Genomic DNA, 18096 nt, shown 5'->3' with positions numbered 1-18096 from the left:
CATAGATGTAAAATCGCTTTTTTAAATGGGGTTTTAAAAGAGGAAATATATATGAGAGTTCCTCAAGGACTGTCTTTTAATAGCAGTCAAGTTTGTAAGTCGAATAAAGCCGTCTATGGCCTTAAGCAGGCGGAGAAATGTTGGCTTAAAGTGCTTGAAAAACCTTTAAATGATATTGGTTTTAAAAATTCACCGGTATATAGATGTATATATATTTTGGATAAAGGGACTATTTTTAAAAAATATATAAGTTTTGTTATATGTAGATGACTTGGTTATTTGTACAGAAAACATTCTAACAATGAACAAACTTAAGTCATATTTAATGAGTGTTGGGGCGGTGCGGCTTGATCGATGAAATAATTGAAGCCCCAAGATTGAGTGGTACCCAAAAAACACGGGAGTAATTTGGGGTTTTTACGCGACGTGCGTAGATGTTTATTGTATCACTTTGAAACAAGAACTGCTTAAGCCTAACTTAACTTAAGCGCTCCAGAGCAGAGCGGAGACTTAGGGGAGAGATGGAGAGGGAGAGCGGACGGCAGTGCGAGCGCGCGAGATGTAGACATCTGGATAGAACTGCCGCTCGACACTGCCTCCTGAAATTAAACGCCCTTTTGGCGTGAACATTCTCCCCCCCCTTGCGAGGACACCCGTAGCAAGAACCTCAGGATAGTAGGCTCAGGAATATGTTGGAAGTATAGATCGGTCGTCCGTATGTAGGAGAGTGTGGTGGGCCTTTCCACACTTGTGGCAGTGATGACCACTGCGGCAGGAGTCCTTGAAATGATTGTGAGCCAAGCAATTGGAGCAGTACTTCTGGATATGTACTTCCTGAAGCCGATTCTGGGCGCTTAGCCGTAGAAAGTGGTGGCACTTCCGTAGAGGATGGATCTTTTGGCAGACTCGGCATTGGTAGGATTTAATACCTCGAGTACGTCTGCCATCCAAGGCGGGGTATGGAACCCAATATTCGGATGGAGTATTCTTAGGAGGAACTTTTTGTACGGAAACTTGCGTTGAATAGGACGAAATGATGTGTGGAACTGAGGCGGATACTGGCCTTGGAGGGTCGGATGGAATCGTCGGAGTAGTAGGACCGCTGTTTCGTTGCAGCAATGTGTGATGCCAAACTTGGCAAGTGAGACAGTTGTGAGCGCTTGTGCAATCCCGGAATTGATGGCTACTTGCAAAGCAATTGAAGCACAACTGCTTCCTTTGGATATAGGCTAAGCGATCTTCTACCGTCATCTGTAGGAAGCGTGGACATATACGCACGGGGTGGTTCTTCTTCGAACACAGATCGCAGCCTTTGGTTATCGGAACTAACCTTGTGTTGAAGGAATTTATTTTTGGAAATTCTGCCTCTCGATTTGTGTCTTTGGACTGGACGTGGTGGAAATTGGAAGATCGGAAGCTACCGACGGCCTCAAGAGTTAGATGGCGCTCCGTCAAATATGCATCAAGCTCAAGCCACGTAGGAATTTCGGCTTTATTTTGGATGGATTGCTCCCATAATGAGAGAGTGAGCTTTGGTAGTTTTGTCGAGCACATATAAACCAGGATAGGGTCCCAATTCTCAATATTAACACCGGAAAATTTTAAGGAAGTTAAGCAACCTTGAAAAGTGCGTTGAAGTTCCTTTAAGGCTGCTCCCGACTCCTGTGCTATGGATTGCACATTGAAAAGTGTTTTCAGGTGACTGTTCACCTGCAATCGCTTATTTTCGAAACGCTCAGCTAGGTTATTCCAGGCTGAGCGAAAGCCATCATTGGTGAGTGGGGATCTCGAAACTATGGAGTGAGCTTCGCCACTTGTTTTTGAGTTTAAATGGAATAATTTTTCAACGGGCGTTAGACTCGGATTGTCTATGTATATTGCCGTGAAAAGGTCCCGGAAAGTCGGCCAGCGAAGATAATCGCCAGAGAAAACCTCTGTGTCGATAGGAGGGAGCCGACAGCCATAAGACGTGGAATTTTGGGACGGAGCCCTTTTGGATTTGTTCCATCAGCTGCGCGGAAAATATTTCGTAAGTGGAGTACGTTTGGTAATACTTGGACTTTAGTATGGATTTTGTGTCTGCGGCGCTCTCGCCTGCAGCTATAATGCAGTCGGAGCATATGTCGTATGCTGCCTTTACCGTTTGCCACAAGGAATTGAGATGATCGCGACGGATTTTATAGGCGGATAACGTTGGTGTAGGAGCACCTGGAGCGTTCACAGTGGCCTCAAAGTGGATCAGACAGTCAGCTGTGGCCATAAATCGGGTTAAAGCGGATTTTACTGATGTTGCCATGACGTTAAATAATTTAGAATTTTAATTCTGATGTAAGGAAACGGATTGGAATCAAATTAGAATTTAGGAACCAATTAAGACTGTAAATATATACGGTCACACTGTCGGATAGGCAATAAATATTTAATATATCGGATGGTCGGACTTATGTAAGGAATTAAGGACTTTAATATTGTTTGTTTGAAAGGAACACTTTTTGTGAGCTCTTGACCCACTGTGCACTGGCGATATACGTATGTATGTACACTGTACATATGTACATATGTGGGGTGCGAATAGCGGAATAACGTTGCGGGAATTGGAAAGACTTCGCTTATGTTTGTATGTCGGTGCGCTTGTTTGTCACCTGCACAACTAAATTGCAAACGATTTGCTGGAGTAAATTTGTGGATATTGTCACTTTGTTTTTAATTTTAGAAATAGTTTAGCCGTATTTGTAGGTCGAGAAAAGTAGTTGGAGTGGACTGTATTAGATTGTTTTTGTAAATATACACATGCAGCTGGAACACAGTAAAAAATAAAGAGTGCAAATCTTAAGGGAAAATTTTATGGCCGGGAATTTTTTACTGCGGCTGAGTTATATTTTACACACGATTGGAATTGAAAATATATTTGACAAATATTTTCGTTGAATAGTAGCACTGAAATATTTACTGGAATTGTTTCAAGTGTGCAACTGTGGGCAAAGGAAACTGGAAAATTGTCGGGCACAAGTAACGGAATTGAAATACATATATTAAATGCCGTTGCGTCGGATTAATCTCTTTTGGATTTAGACAATATATCATACAGAAAGTTAGTCGAAATAGGGTTCGAAAAACTGGCTGTATGACCGGCAATTATAGTAAGCGGAACTTATATGGAATGTTTCAAGCCTGCTGGGACAATATCAAAGGAAACTCCAGGAGAGGAAAGTCCAAAGATTTTGAAGTCCGGCTCGAAGGACCAAAATGTTGAAAAGTTGAAGCCCCAAGATTGAGTGGTACCCAAAAAACACGGGAGTAATTTGGGGTTTTTACGCGACGTGCGTAGATGTTTATTGTATCACTTTGAAACAAAAACTGCTTAAGCCTAACTTAACTTAAGCGCTCCAGAGCAGAGCGGAGACTTAGGGGAGAGATGGAGAGGGAGAGCGGACGGCAGTGCGAGCGCGCGAGATGTAGACATCTGGATAGAACTGCCGCTCGACACTGCCTCCTGAAATTAAACGCCTTTTTGGCGTGAACAATGAGCAAGTTTCAAATGACAGATTTAATGGAAATGAAGTATTTTATTGGTATTAAAATAGACCGAAAAGAAAGTAAATTGAAATTAAGTCAATCAGCTTATGTAATTCTGTTAATTACCACTTCCAAGTAAACTGATGAAAGAGACGATTCTCCGTGTCAGAGTTTGATTGGATGCCTTATGTACAAGGCCAGTTCTCAGTATATCTGTAAATCTTTTGAGTCGTTATAATCAAAAAATTAATGAAAAGCTTTAACTATGCTTAAAAAGGGTATTAATTTATCTGAAAGGTACTATCGACTTTAAGCTAACATTTACTAAAACTGAGAAGTATTCAGATTCAGATTGGGGTGGAAGTCAATTGAATAGGAGAAGTGCAACATGTAAACATATGTGAATATATACTAAATAGTATTAAGTGTGAACATAATGTTATGCATTGTATTTTTGTGTGTACTTTCTGTTGTAAACATACTAAGTGTGAACCTAATGTTATATTATGCATTGTATTTTAGTGTGTACTTTCTATAATTTAACTTTATATTAAGCATCGATAAGATAACAGATATCGATTACATGGTGAAGTCGATTGTCGAGACAAATAGGCCGCTTGTAATTGAAGAAGAAGAGAGAACACGCGGAACATTAAAAGAGAAGAAATAAAATCATTAAATTAAAAAGCATCATTTGCAATTCGGGTGTGGTGTGATTGTCCATAGCTTTCACATATAGTAACCATGTTGTATTCGTATATATTGAAGCAATCAAAGAAAGAGTTATTACAGCTATTGAGAGCCAACGAAGTGCACTTTGACGTCGGGGCTTCCATACACCAATGGCGCATTGCTGCAAACACTTTGTTCAAAATGAGCGACAAGCATGAGGCTGGCCCGGATGACGAACGTGGTCAGGCAGCTGCAAACAACATTGTGTTGCAAGATCAGACTGTTGGCGACGAAATAGTTTCGCGGCACCAGACAAGCAAAATCGTGTCCCAAGATCAAGCTGCGGGAGGCGACACCGACTTACAAGACAAGATAGCCCATGCAGAACCTCTTGTGCAGCACGTGGCTCAGATTGGACTGGATGAGCGCACGTTTCGAGAGGATCTGGCTGATGTTTGTCAAGGAGTAGCGGGACTTCAAACAACGCTTCGCGACATGGAACGGAACCAAATTGGTACAAAAATGGCCGCAAATTTTTCACGGGTTGATATCGCTGATATAATGGCGGTAATGGAGCCCTTGCGGGAGAGGATGGCATTCCTGTCAAATTATGGATTGAAGAGCTTGAAACTGCATGTGCAGTGTTGGGAGTACCACTCAATCGTTATTGGTTGTATGCGAGGCGTCTTCTTATTGGACCAGCAAAAAGTTACTTCGCTTATCAAGGTGCTGCTGATTGGGATGTTTTTAAACGTAAAAACACAAATCTGGACATATGTGAGCAGCTCAGACTCAGTAAGAAAAAAAGTGATGAAACTGCATTTCAATCCATGTGCAGTAGTGCACGCCAAGCTGAGTTGGAAGATCGTGATTTAATTAAGCACATTGTTGGTGGATTAAACGACACGAGTGGTATTACTGCATCACTTTATTTTTGCGAGAGTCTTGATCTATTGCGTCGCCGTTTGATAGAGTATGATCAAATTCGTTTATCACTGCCAAATTCTATTTGAAAATGTCTCCCGTATGTTTTGAACTATTTTATAGCCCACACTCCAAAATCGATGAAGTAATGGAAGAACTTCATGACCTGAAGAGTCTATACATGGATTTAAACTCTAAGTTTCTGAAGGCTTTTCCCAATTCTACCACTGACAATAGCAATGTCAGTCAGCGGTAAAAAAGTGGTGAAACCATTGGCTGCAGCTTCTTCAATTGGTCAAGCCAACCATGCAGACCTGATACCCCCCGCACCACTTTCTACTACCGCCAGGAACCATGCAAAGAATAACAGGAACAAGAGGCAAATAGTTGGTCAAGCTCCTAATTGTGAACTACTCGAAGTTGTGCCGAACAATAAATTCCTTCATTTGGTAGATTCAGAGCGCACGTAAAATCTGATTCTGTGTGTGAATATGTTGCAAATAAGCTCGGTGTGGATACCGCCACCATATTTAGCAAGCCTTTAGTCAAAAATGGTGTAGATGTTGCTACACTGGAATTAGTCAATTTTAAATTAGGAATACCTGAGCAGCACTTTCAGACTGTGTTTAGTGATGCGTTCTGGCCCAATCTAATAAAGGTCAGTCGATTCATCCATAGGGATAGGCCGTTTGTTGATGGGAACGTTCTGGATTTGCACAATCATCCTACATCGGACTCAAAAAACCCCCAATAATCGGCGCCTTTGTTGTCGATTTGACTACGGCAAATTTTTATGATCCTCTTCCTCATCTTCATGCTACTGGGCGCCCGTCACTCCCAAATCAAAAACACCATCAGCTGGATTTTTTCTTTTCTGTTCTGTCTAACGTTCATCAAACGCTCACTGGAGAGACGTTATCACCAGATTCCATTAAGATTCCCGCTCTAAGCGCGCTTTTCGGAGACGTGCACTCATCACAATCAAAGCAACATCGGCAACAGCTGGATTTGTTGTTGTCCATTTCGCGCGACGTTCATCAAACGCTCTCTGGAGAGCTGCTCTCACCATATTTCATCAAGATTCCCACCCTAAGCGCGCTCTTCGGAGTTGTGCGCTCATCACCGTCAATCAAACAACAACGTCAGCTTGAGTTGTCGTTGTCTGATTTGCGCGACATTCGTCAAACGCTGATCGATGAGGCGCTCTCATCATATTCAATCACGCTTCTCCCTCTAAGCGCGCTCTTTGGGGATGTGCATGCATCACAATCAAAGCAACAAGAACGTAAGCTGGAGTTTTCGTTGTCTGATTTGTGTTACGTTCGTCTAATGCTCACAAAAACCCAACGGCTGAAGCTTTCAAAATTTGATTTGAGTGATACTCGTGGTCGCAGTATCATTTCCTTATTACTGCGCTCCTCTCTGACGCTACGAAATTGCTTGGATTTCTCATCGACTGCTTTGTGTGTCTCTTCCCGATGGCAGCATCAACAACAACATTGTCCATCTCTCCTCAACTTGGATAGATATGCTCTGTTAACGGCGACATTGCCATCGCTCGTATGAACTAGTTGCTCTTTACTAAAATTATCTAGCAAACTTCAGGAATGCATCGATCCTAGTCTGCATGATAAAATTCGTATTAAAATCACTACATTACTGAAGGCTACTGCAAAGCAACATACATCAACCACACGAGATTCTTTTCATCGATGATATTTTCAGTATGGGCTTGTTACAAGTCAATAATATATTCAATAACTTGCATAAAATTTTAGACTTGGTATTCGTTAGCGCTGATATTAACTTTTTTTAGTCCAATGCAATTCACCTATAAGCAATTGTGAATCATAAGTCATTGCTACTATGTATAAACTTTTACAGTTTTGCGCCTTCAGCTGAACATTCTCCTAGATTTATTTTCAATGAAATCAGCCGTTGTTCCATCAGAAATAAGATCTCTGCTATCAACTAGGAATCAGTTTTATCGCATGTCAGTTTAAAGTTTTAGACATCATTAAGAACAATGCTCGAAAAAGGGTTCACAGTTCATTTCAGTTGCCTTGGAAATTCATTCTATAAGAGGTTTTTAGTTACACAGGATATTGGGGATTGAAATAGACACTTGCAGCAAAAACGAGAATTTAAGTTTCTAAATAAAGTTCTTTACAATCAGCAGAAAAAACGAAAATTTAAATTTCTAAATAAATTTCTCTACAACCAGTATATACCGAATGTTGAATGTTGAAAGTAATCCCCACTCTATTTGTCGATTTATCAATTCGAAGAAGAACGCTTTTTCAGTCCCATTTGCTATGTTCCTAGGGAATTTATCTCCGCGTACACATACAGAAACTGCAAATACCTTTGCCTCTTATTTTAAAGCTAATCTAGAGCCAACAGCCGCCTGGAATGATTCTCAAACCTTTATGGCGATCACTCCTCTATTGAACTTAGGCTCTTTGAGGCGTTGATGATTCTAACACTCCGGACTGTGATAGGAATCTGGCTTACATTCTGAAACATTGTATAAAGGTGTATTGTATTCTATTTTTTGCGTACCACTAAAAATTTACTTTGATAAATCACTTTCTAGTGGACACTTTGCGGATAGATGGAAGGTCGCATCCATGACTCCAAATTTAAAATCAGGGCCGAAGAAGAATATTGCCAGTTACAGGCCTATAGAAAAGATCAGTAACATCGCTAAACTCTTCGAAAGAAATGATAATTTATAAAAAACAATCCATAAATTATCATTTCTTGTAAAATTTTACATAAGCACTTCTCACCTTGCCGTTTTAAACAACTATTGCATTCATGCCTTCGATACGCGACCTCATGATTTTGCGAAATCCTTTGACATAGTTAGCTACAGTGCCCTACTTGGAAAACTGGGTATACATTCGACATTACTAAATTGGATAAAATCATATTTCCACCATCGTCTTTATAGAGTTAATATTAATGGAAATTTCTCGGACTCCTATTTGGCAACCTCTGGCCTTCCTTAGCGGAGTGCTATGGGACCTCTGCTTTTCATTGTTTCCATTAATGATGTGAGGCTCTGTCTATTTCAGAGTGTCTACTGTATGCAGATGATATAAAAATGTTTAAGTCTATAAACAGACTCACAATTGGTTCAACATGACTAAGATTCGTTGAGGTCTTGGTGTAGCCGAAATTCGCTTCCTCTTAACATAAACAATTGCAAGTATGTTACTCCGTATACATTTTCGTCACATTCTATAATATCAATGGTCAACCTCTACAACTGCGGCAGAAATCCTTGGATCTAGGTGTGATGTCTGACTCGATATTTAAGTTCGCAGCACAATTCGATTACATCACGGAACGCATCACTATTCACCGATCCCTACACCAGACTTGCGCTTTATTTTGCATATGTTCGATCTACACTAGAATATGCAGCTCTTATTTGGAATCCCTTCACTACCTCTCATGGAAATAGGATATAACGACTACAGAAACAATTTCTGAAATTCGCTTTGATGCCGCTAAGGTTGTTAGACCCTGTCCCTTCATATAACCAACAATGTAGGCTTGTTCACCTACCATCCCTTGTGCATCGTAGAAGTATCCTCGCCATTTGCTTCATAACTGATTTGGTGAATGGTAGTATCGACTGTCCGGAACAACTCTCGAAAGTTGGATTTCACGCTCCGTCTAGACAACTTCGGAATTTTGATCCCTTTTTTCTCGAGCAACGGCGGACAAATTATTCCAAAAATGTACCCCTTTATAGGACTTTATATGAGTCTAACGCACTTCCAGTTGATATGGAATTGGACTTCTCAAAAAAATCAATTTGTAAGCATAGGTTAGTCAATTACTTTGTAGGTTTTAGTGCGTAAGATAAGTTGATTGAATTGGATAAGTAGCCAGTAAGGGTATTCCAAATTATTTCGTATTTATGAACATGTTCCAATATCATATGCTTTTTATATAAAGCGTGATTTTGATTCTAGACTAGAAAAAATGTAGAACAAATTTACTTAGCTCATTGATAACAAATTTAACTAAATCGAGTGATGACTACTTGCATAAAACAGTTCCTATAAGAATGACTTTAGATGAACAAAAATATTTGATAATTCATTGGATTGTTCTATTTGTTTTTGTTTTTGGGACTGATAGGGACTGACCTAGCTCATACAACACCAGGTTTATCTTGGGATGCAATGTTGAAAACTACAAATATTTAACTTTAATTGCTTTCAGATATAGATATATTCAACATAGCACTCGAGGGGGCTTAGTTCAATGTTGTCATAGATATACAAAAGCAAATAATAAATATTTGTCAGACTAAGATTCCTCGAAGGACTCTTCATTTTTAATGTATGTGGATGCGAGTAACTTGTGTGGTTGGGCGATGTCACAACCTTTACCATTTGAAGAGTTTAAGTGGATGTCTACCATGGACATAGATAATTTTGGTATTCATAACGTTCCAATTGATAGCAAGCACGGTTATTTTTTGGAAGTAGTCTTAATATATAGTACCGTTCACATGACCTTCATAATGATCTTCTATTTTGTCCGGCAAATTGTTTGCCCTCAAAAGAGAATACATATTGCCTGTTACATACTTTCTGACGAATATAATATACCCTTTTGCTCTATAAGTAACGGGCATTTCTATCGTTAAAACTAAAAGCCTAAACGAATTTGTGGCAATGACTTTCCTACAAAACTAACTCCAGTAAATGTCATACACTGTTGCCCTTTTTTGAGCTCTAAAAAATGGTTAAATTTAAGCACCGAAGAAGGTCGTGGAATAAATCCATGAGGAAATAAAAATATACCTTATAAAATGAATCTTACAAGTAAATTAGGGTATTCAATTGCGTTGCAAAAGTGTAAACTTTGTAAGTTTGCCAGACGAGAATTGTGAACGCCCTCTATTTTAAAATATCGTTGCAGGAAATTGACGTACAAAATAACGCCAACTTTTAAATTTTTGTGAAAAGAAGGCTATGATATTTTCTGTCATTAAAACCCAACTTTTCTGTATATTTTTAGTATTTTAGATAAAATTCCTACCCATTATTAACCCCCTATTTCTACACAAGTACAACAGATTTGTATACATAGGCTGGGGTGTTGTAGGCCTTGAAAACTATTTTGTATGGAAATTGTTGTTGGAACTGCTTACACTTTTACACTTTTCAAACGATTGCAACGCAATTGAATACCCTAATTGTTTTAAAGGTATCTATACTTGTAGAATTAAAGAGATATTAGATTCGTCGGAAAGTATGATACAGGTAGGAGGAAGCGTTTCCGACCATATGAATGTCAATATTTGTTCCATTCGGGCCACTCATTAAAAATTGATAAGCAAAGAGTGCAATGTTGGGAACAAACGTTTTGCTGTGCACTTAGCTGAGTAACGGGTACCTTATAGTTGATGGAATCGACTATAGTGTTCTCTCTTGTTTTGAACTAGGAAGTTTCACTGAAAAAGCTATATTAATGGTCAATGGTCTATTTCTATTTGAAAATGTCTCCCGTATGTTTTGAACTATTTTATAGCCCAGTGAATGGCTGGATGGTATCGACTATAGTGTTCTCTATTGTTTTGAACTAGGAAGTTTCACTGAAAAAGCTATATTAATGGTCAATGGTCTATTTCTATTTGAAAATGTCTCCCGTATGTTTTGAACTATTTTATAGCCCAGTGATTGGCTGGATTCTCCTTTTGTAAATGACCGAGAGGCATATGCAAACGGTAGGTGCGCTCTCCCATGTTCTTAGGTCAATATCGCTTCGCAAGCGTATTTGCTGTAATACAAATTTCTTGGTGGCAACTTGGATATTGTTCTTTTAAATAAATTATTGCTTCCTTACAATAAGTGACTATTCAAAACGCGTATTTTTCTTGAAAAAATTTGTTTTGCGTCTAAGTAATCTTCAAAATTTCTTATAAATCTTCAATAATAATTTCGGATTGCTACGTAATTAGTATGGAAACGCGGCTTCTGGGACAATTTGTATATTAATGGCCACATTATCACAGGTGTTGTTGTGTAATCTTATCTTAGAGAATAAGTCGATCAGTCGTTGAGCAGTCGTTGTCTGTTTCGCACGACGAACGTCAAACGCTCTTTGGAGAGCCGCTCTCATCATACTTCATCAAGACTCCTGCGGAGTTGTGCGCTTATCACAATTGAACCAACAACAACGTCAGCTGGAGTTGTCGTTGTCTGAATTGTGTTACGTTCGTCTAATGCTCACAAAAACCCAACGGCTGGAGCTTTCAAAATTTGCTTTGAGTGATACTCGCGATCACAGTATCATTTCCCTATTACCGCGCTCCTCTCTGGCGCTACGAAATTGCTTGAATTTCTCATCGACTGCTTTGTGTGGCTCTTCCCGATGGCAGCATCAACAACAACATTGTCCATCTCCCCTCAACTTGGATAGATATGCTCTATGGAAAACATTACCGACATCTACAATAATCTGCAGGACCATCAACATATCTGTGTGACTGGAGACTTTAATCTATCATCCCTCGTTTGGTCTCAGGATTCGGAGCATCACTCTTCACTGCCAAGCAACATACATCAACCACACGAGATTCTTTTCATCGATGATATTTTCAGTATATTCAATAACTTACATAAAATTTTAGACTTAGTATTCGTTAGCGCTGATATTAACTTTTCTTTAGTCCAATGTAGTTCACCTATAAGCAATTGTGATATCCATCATAGACCATTGCTACTAGGTATAAAAATTTACAGTTTTGCGCCTTCAGCTGAATATTCACCTAGATTTATTTTCAATGAAACCAGCCTTTGTGACAACAGAAATGAGATTCCTGCCATTAACTGGGAGTCAGTTTTATCAACTGTCAGTTTGGATTCGTGTTATGACACTTTTTTAGTTGTTATTTTAAAAATCATTAAGAACAATGCTCGAGAAAGGGTCCACAATTCGTTTAAGTTGCCGTGGTATACGAAACGTTTGAAAAAGCTTAAAAATTTTCGAAATAAATTCTATTAAAGGTTTTTAGTTACACAGGATCCTGGTGATTGGAATAGACACTTGCAGCACAAACGAGAATTTGAATTTCTAAATAAATTTCTTTACAATCAGTATATAGCGAGTGTTGAGAACGGCCTAAAAAGTAATCCCAACTCGTAATCCCAAGATCGCTTCTTCAGTTCCATCTGCTATGTTCCTAGGGAATTTATCTTCCCATTCAAATACAGAAACTGCAAATATCTTTGCCTCTTATTTTAAAGCTAATTTTGAGCCAACAACAGCCTGAAATGATTCTCAAACCTTAAATGCAACCACTTCTCTATTGAATTTAGGTAGTTTAACCGTGCTAGAAGAGAATATTCATAGGGCTGTGGAAGACGTGGATGATTCTTACACTCCGGACTGTGATGGAATTCCGACCTACCTTCCGAAACATTGTATAGAGGTGCTATGCGTTCCACTAAAAATTCTTTTTGATAAATCGCTTTCTAGTGGACACTTTGCGGACAGATGGAAGGTCGCATCCGTGACTCCAATTTTAAAATCAAGACCGAAGAATAACATTGCCAATTACAGGCCTACAGCACCGATCAGTAATATCGCTAAACTCTTCGAACGCATTGTTGCCAATAAATTATCATTTCTTCTATAAACATATATAAGCACTTCTCAGCATGGTTTTGTTGCAGGTCGGTCAACTACGACTAATCTTGCCGTTTTCAGCAACTATTGCATTCATGCCTTTAATATGCGATATCAGGTTGATGCTATTTACACTGATTTTGCGAAAGCCTTTGACAAAGTTAGCCACAGTGCCCTACTCGCAAAACTGGCCCGCTTGGGTATACATTCGGCATTACTAAATTGGATAAAATCATTTTTACACCATCGACTTTATAGAGTTAATATTAATGGAAAATTCTCGGATTCCTATTTGGCAACCTCTGGCCTCCCTCAGGGGAGTGGTATGGGACCTCTGCTTTTCATCATTTTCATTAATGATGGGAGGTTTTGTCTATCTTTAGAGTGTCTCCTGTATGCAGATGACTTAAAAATTATTAAGTCAATTAAATTAATGACAGACTCATAATTGGTTCAACATGACTTAGATTCCTTGAGCTCTTTGTGTAGCCGAAATTCGCTTCCTCTTAACATAAGCAAGTGCTTCTATGTCACTTACAGTAAATCCGTATACAATTTCGTCACATCCTATAATATCAATGGTCAACCTCTACAACTGCGGCAGGAATCCTTGGATCTAGGTGTGTTGTTTGACTCGAAATTTAAGTTTGCAGTACACTTCGATTACATCATGCCCAGGGCCTATGCTACGTTTGGATTTGTGAAACGGAACGCATCACTATTCACGGATCCCTACACCAGACTTGCACTTTATTTTGCATTTGTCCGATCTAAACTAAAATATGCGTCTCTTATTTGGAATCCCTTCACTACCACTCATGGACACAGAATAGGACGTCTACAGAAACAGTTTTTGAAATTCGCTTTGTTGCCGTTAAGGTTTTTAGACCCTATCCCTTCATACCACCAGCAATGTAGGCTTGTTCAGCTGCCATCCCTTGAGCGTCGTAGAAGTATCCTCGCCATTTGCTTCATTTCTGTTTTGGTGGATGGTAGTATCGACTGTCCAGAACTACTTTCGAAAGTTGGTTTTCAAGCCCCGTCTAGACAACTTCGGAATTTTGATCCATTTTTCCTCGAGCTGCGGCGGACAAATTATTCGAAAAATTAGCTCCTCTATAGGGCCTTATATGAGTCTAATGCACTTCCAATTGATATGCAATTGGACTACTTCTCAAGTAAATAAATTCTTAAGCATAGGTTAGTCAATTATTTTGTAAATTTTAGTACGTAAGATAAGTTGTTGAATTGTACAAGTAGCCCGTAAAGGAATTCCGTTGGCGAAATAAATAAATATATTTAGAACACATGCAGAATCGTCAGAGTCATTAGAAAAGTCAGAATTAGTAGAATCGGCAGAGTCGTCAGAAATGATAGAATCGTCAGAAAAGTCAGAATTAGTAGAATCGTCAGTCGTCAGAAAAGTCACAATTATTAGAATTGTTGGATATAAAGGCCTTCTTCCGATTGCTTAATTGATTTAGTACACGATTTTAGTTTTTAGTTCAAAGTTTTTCTGTTTAATAGACGTATTTGTATTTTTTTCCACAAGAATCGTCAGAAAAGTCGGAATTAGTTGAATCGCCAGAGTCATTAGAAAAGTCAGAATTAGTAGAATCGTCAGAGTCGTCAGAATTGATAGAACCGTCAGAGTCGTCAGAAAAGTCAGAATTAGTAGAATCGTCAGAGTCGTCAGAAAAGTCAGAATTATTAGAATCGTCAGAAAAGTCGAAATTAGTACAATCGTCAGAGCTGTCAAAAAAATCAAAATTAGTAGAATTGTCAGAGTCATCAGAAGTAGCAGAGTTAAAGGCTTTAGAAAAGTCAAGGCTTGTGGAATTTGGAAATTTATCGGAATTACAAAAAGAAGTGGAATTGGTTAATTTAGTTGGCACAGTGGGAGCTGTGCCAGATGATATACACTTTCTACTGCAAACGGATCAAATGAGGGATGAAGCTATAAGTAAAATACGAGACGAGTTAGCAGAAGGACCAGTGAAAAGTATTGTTTTGATAGATGGTGTTGTGTATCACGAAGATACGAACCAGAATAGGACTTTGTATGTTCCATCAAGTATTCGAGATGATTAAATTAAGTTGTCCCCACGTAATATTGGTCATATAAAAGTGGCGACATGCGCTCCCCAAGCAAACGGACAGGTTGAGAGAGTAAATCGAGTGCTGACACCGATGTTAGGAAAATGGTCCAATCCAATTAATCAAGCTGATTGGTATAAACTTATAAATAAGGTTGTACACGCGATCAACAATTCAGTCCATTCTAGTACATTAAAAACACCAAGCACGATCCTCTTTGTAGTAGATCAAAAAGGTCCGATAGTTGATGGAATATATGAGTATTTAGATGATAAATTAAATAAAGATAAAAATATAGATTTAAAAGATATAAGTGATAAAGCAAATTTAAAGATTGTAGAGTCTCAGAAAAGAAATAAAATTATAAAAACAGCTAAACAGAAAGCACCATCGGAATATAGCGTTGAAGATTTTGTGACAATAAGAAATATAGACGTAACACCTGGCACTTGTAAAAAATTTGCGCCCAAATATAGGGGTTCATATAAAATAAATAGAGTTTTTGACAACGATAGGTTTGAAGTAACAGATATAGATAACTGTAAATTAACTCAGTTACCTTATAAAGGGATTTTAGAAGCTGCGAGGTTAAAACCATGGCTACAAATATAAAAGAAGACCGTAGCATTATGTACATAATCTTGATCGAGGTCGATCAATATGTCAGGTTGACCGAATATATACTAAATAGTATTAAGTGTGAACATAATGTTCTGCATTGTACTTAAGTGTGTACTTTCTGTTGTAAACATATGTGAATATATACTAATGTAAACATATGTTTACATATATATATATACTAATTAGTATTAAGTGTGAACTTTATGTTATATTATGCATTGTATTTTAGTGTGTACTTTCTATAATGTAACTTTATATTAAAGCCTAGTACCCAGATCGACGAAAACCGCGAGCTAACCATAGGAGTGAGCGAGAGGCAAATACGCGGCTAACGCTTTTCGTCGGGTCCCCAGAAAAAATACCAGATTTTGCGAGTGAATTTTCGATGAACGCCGTTAGCCGCGGCCCAAAGAATAGGAAATTTAAACTTTTTCGGTGTTCGTGCAAAGGCGATGTGGAAACTAAAAATTAAAAATGGAAGGAAACCCCCAAAATCGAATCCAGAAGGTCAGAGCAGATGAAATAGGACGCCAAATCCAAGCTTATGCCCTTTATTGCGGGATTTCACCGACAGGAAGCAATTCCACAAAAGGGGGAAATTCGCAGAATAGTTGAAGTGCTGGAGGAGATCCACTAGAGAATCCCAGTGGGAAGGAACATGCCGAGTGGGACTTCGATCTCTACATGGACATCCTGCCGGGCGCGTCCTCGCAAAGAAAGTAAGATCTGGCCAAAAGAATTTGGTCGCGTTGTACTAATAGAAGTATCTTTTTAGCAGAACCATCAGTAATACGATTTCCGACGACCTCTCCATTAGGACTCCGGACACCACCACCACCAGCTACTTGGCAGCTTAAGCGGAGCTGGAGGACCCGCTGGCTTCTATAGGGAGGAGGAAAATAGGGCGCCCGCTAAGGAACAGTTGGAGAAGCCATAGTCAGCCACTGCCAGGATGCTGGGCGACTTCCTGCAGCATCAGCGGATCAACCCCGTTTCCAATCCGGCTCCCACTTCCTCAAGGTCCAATATGCCCATTGAGACTCGGAGCTGGACTGCGGTGGAGCGGGAAAGATGGCGAAGCATCCGTGGGACGAAAAGGTAGCTTTAAACTACTAATTTACATAAATAAAAACATTCGTTAAACATTCCATTTATTTTTGTTTTAATTTCTTTGTGTACCAGCAGACTCCACCTTTTTAAATTTAAATTTCAAACCCAACTGCTTGACAGTTAGACCATGCTACATGCATTGCGGGTGAACTTTGAAAACTTCGGTCACACTACAAAGAATAAGATTTTTCGACTAGTGAAACTCTTAGCCGATCTGAGTACTAGGCTTAAGCATTGATAAGATACATGGCGAACTCGATTGTCGAGACAAATAGGCCACTTGTAATTGAAGAAAAAGAGAGAACACGCGGAACATTAAAAGAGAAGAAATAAAATCATTAAATTTAAAGGCATCATTTACAAACAGGATGCTTTTTTAAGATGTTTACAACAAGCCTGATTTGTTGGATTACTAGAAAACAGAATTCAGTGACAGCATCATCAACCGAAGCCGAATACGTGGCCTTGTTCGAGGCTGTTAGGGAAGCCCTATGGTTAAAATCCTAACTAGTAAGTTTGAACATAAATATAAAGCAACCTATTACAATTTTGAAGATAATCAGGGCCGTATTAGTATCGCCAACAACCCCTCTTGCCGCAAACGTTCAAAATATATAGAACATGTGGAAAATGAACTAATAAAACTTTAGTATATTCCTACAGATCATCAACTGGCGGATATATTAACAAAACCACTCCCAGATCCACGCATCGCGAGGTCGATTGATGGATGCACACGACGATTCAATTAATTTTTTTATATATACATAAAAGTTGAAGAGTTAATTTAATTTATCATTTGAAGAATAATTTTTGAACTACGTTATTTTCTATTAAATCTGTTATAATTTCTAGTTATTAAGTTTGGAAACAGAAGATATTCTTAATTACTTTATAATTTTTAAATTTGTAAGATTACTTACTGAAATTGCCTTAATTGGTTTTGTATGTTAAATTTGCATCACATCATTTTGTCATCTTAAATATTCATTGTTCTTTATATTAATTTTAAGATTGACCTAATTGGGTTTTACTGGGTCTCCCCAATTCAAGCAACAAATGTTGGGTCAATGTGCACTCCCAGAGATATCTCCAATTCAAATTTTAAATTCTTTCTTAAACTTTAAATTTATAATTCATGAGCATAGGACTTTTGAGGAGGTGTGTTGGAAAATGGCATTACTTCATATCGATGAGAATATCGTATAAGCAAAAGTATTCTGCTCACTGCCGTAACTGGTCACACTATTATCGTTTTAATTCCGATGAGCTGGTTCGCCTCTCTCTCTTTCTGTAAAATTTGAAGTGACAATACGTGTTCAAGGGACCTAAAATATATATAGCTAAAACTATACATAAAGTTTATTTCAATTGGTTTGTGAACTGGTGGGAGATATACTATTGTGCCGAGCACATATTACACGTTGCAAGAAGACCATAGAACGACTACAAGAGGCAAATATATGGAATGTGGATTCTGGTGAAATAGAGTGACGC

At 38.6% G+C, this 18096-nt stretch overlaps 2 protein-coding genes across 4 annotated transcripts in view; both read left to right on the top strand.

Moving 5' to 3' along the window:
* Nucleotides 1-18096, top strand: part of LOC139354873 (uncharacterized) — a 127152-nt gene that overhangs the window by 27493 nt on the left and 81563 nt on the right. The window lies entirely within an intron of this gene.
* Nucleotides 4094-5570, top strand: LOC139354869 (uncharacterized). The gene is made up of 2 exons (XM_070999094.1): nt 4094-5161; nt 5236-5570. The coding sequence occupies exon 1, from the start codon at nt 4261-4263 to the stop codon at nt 5062-5064; it is 804 nt and encodes a 267-aa protein (XP_070855195.1). The 5' UTR covers nt 4094-4260; the 3' UTR covers nt 5065-5161; nt 5236-5570.

Source organism: Drosophila suzukii, unplaced genomic scaffold (genome assembly GCF_043229965.1).
Source record: "Drosophila suzukii unplaced genomic scaffold, CBGP_Dsuzu_IsoJpt1.0 scf_4, whole genome shotgun sequence".
Classification (NCBI taxonomy): Eukaryota; Metazoa; Arthropoda; class Insecta; order Diptera; family Drosophilidae; genus Drosophila; species Drosophila suzukii.
The sequence above is the reverse complement of the archived record's forward strand: the minus strand, read 5'-3'. Positions and strand labels throughout refer to the sequence as shown.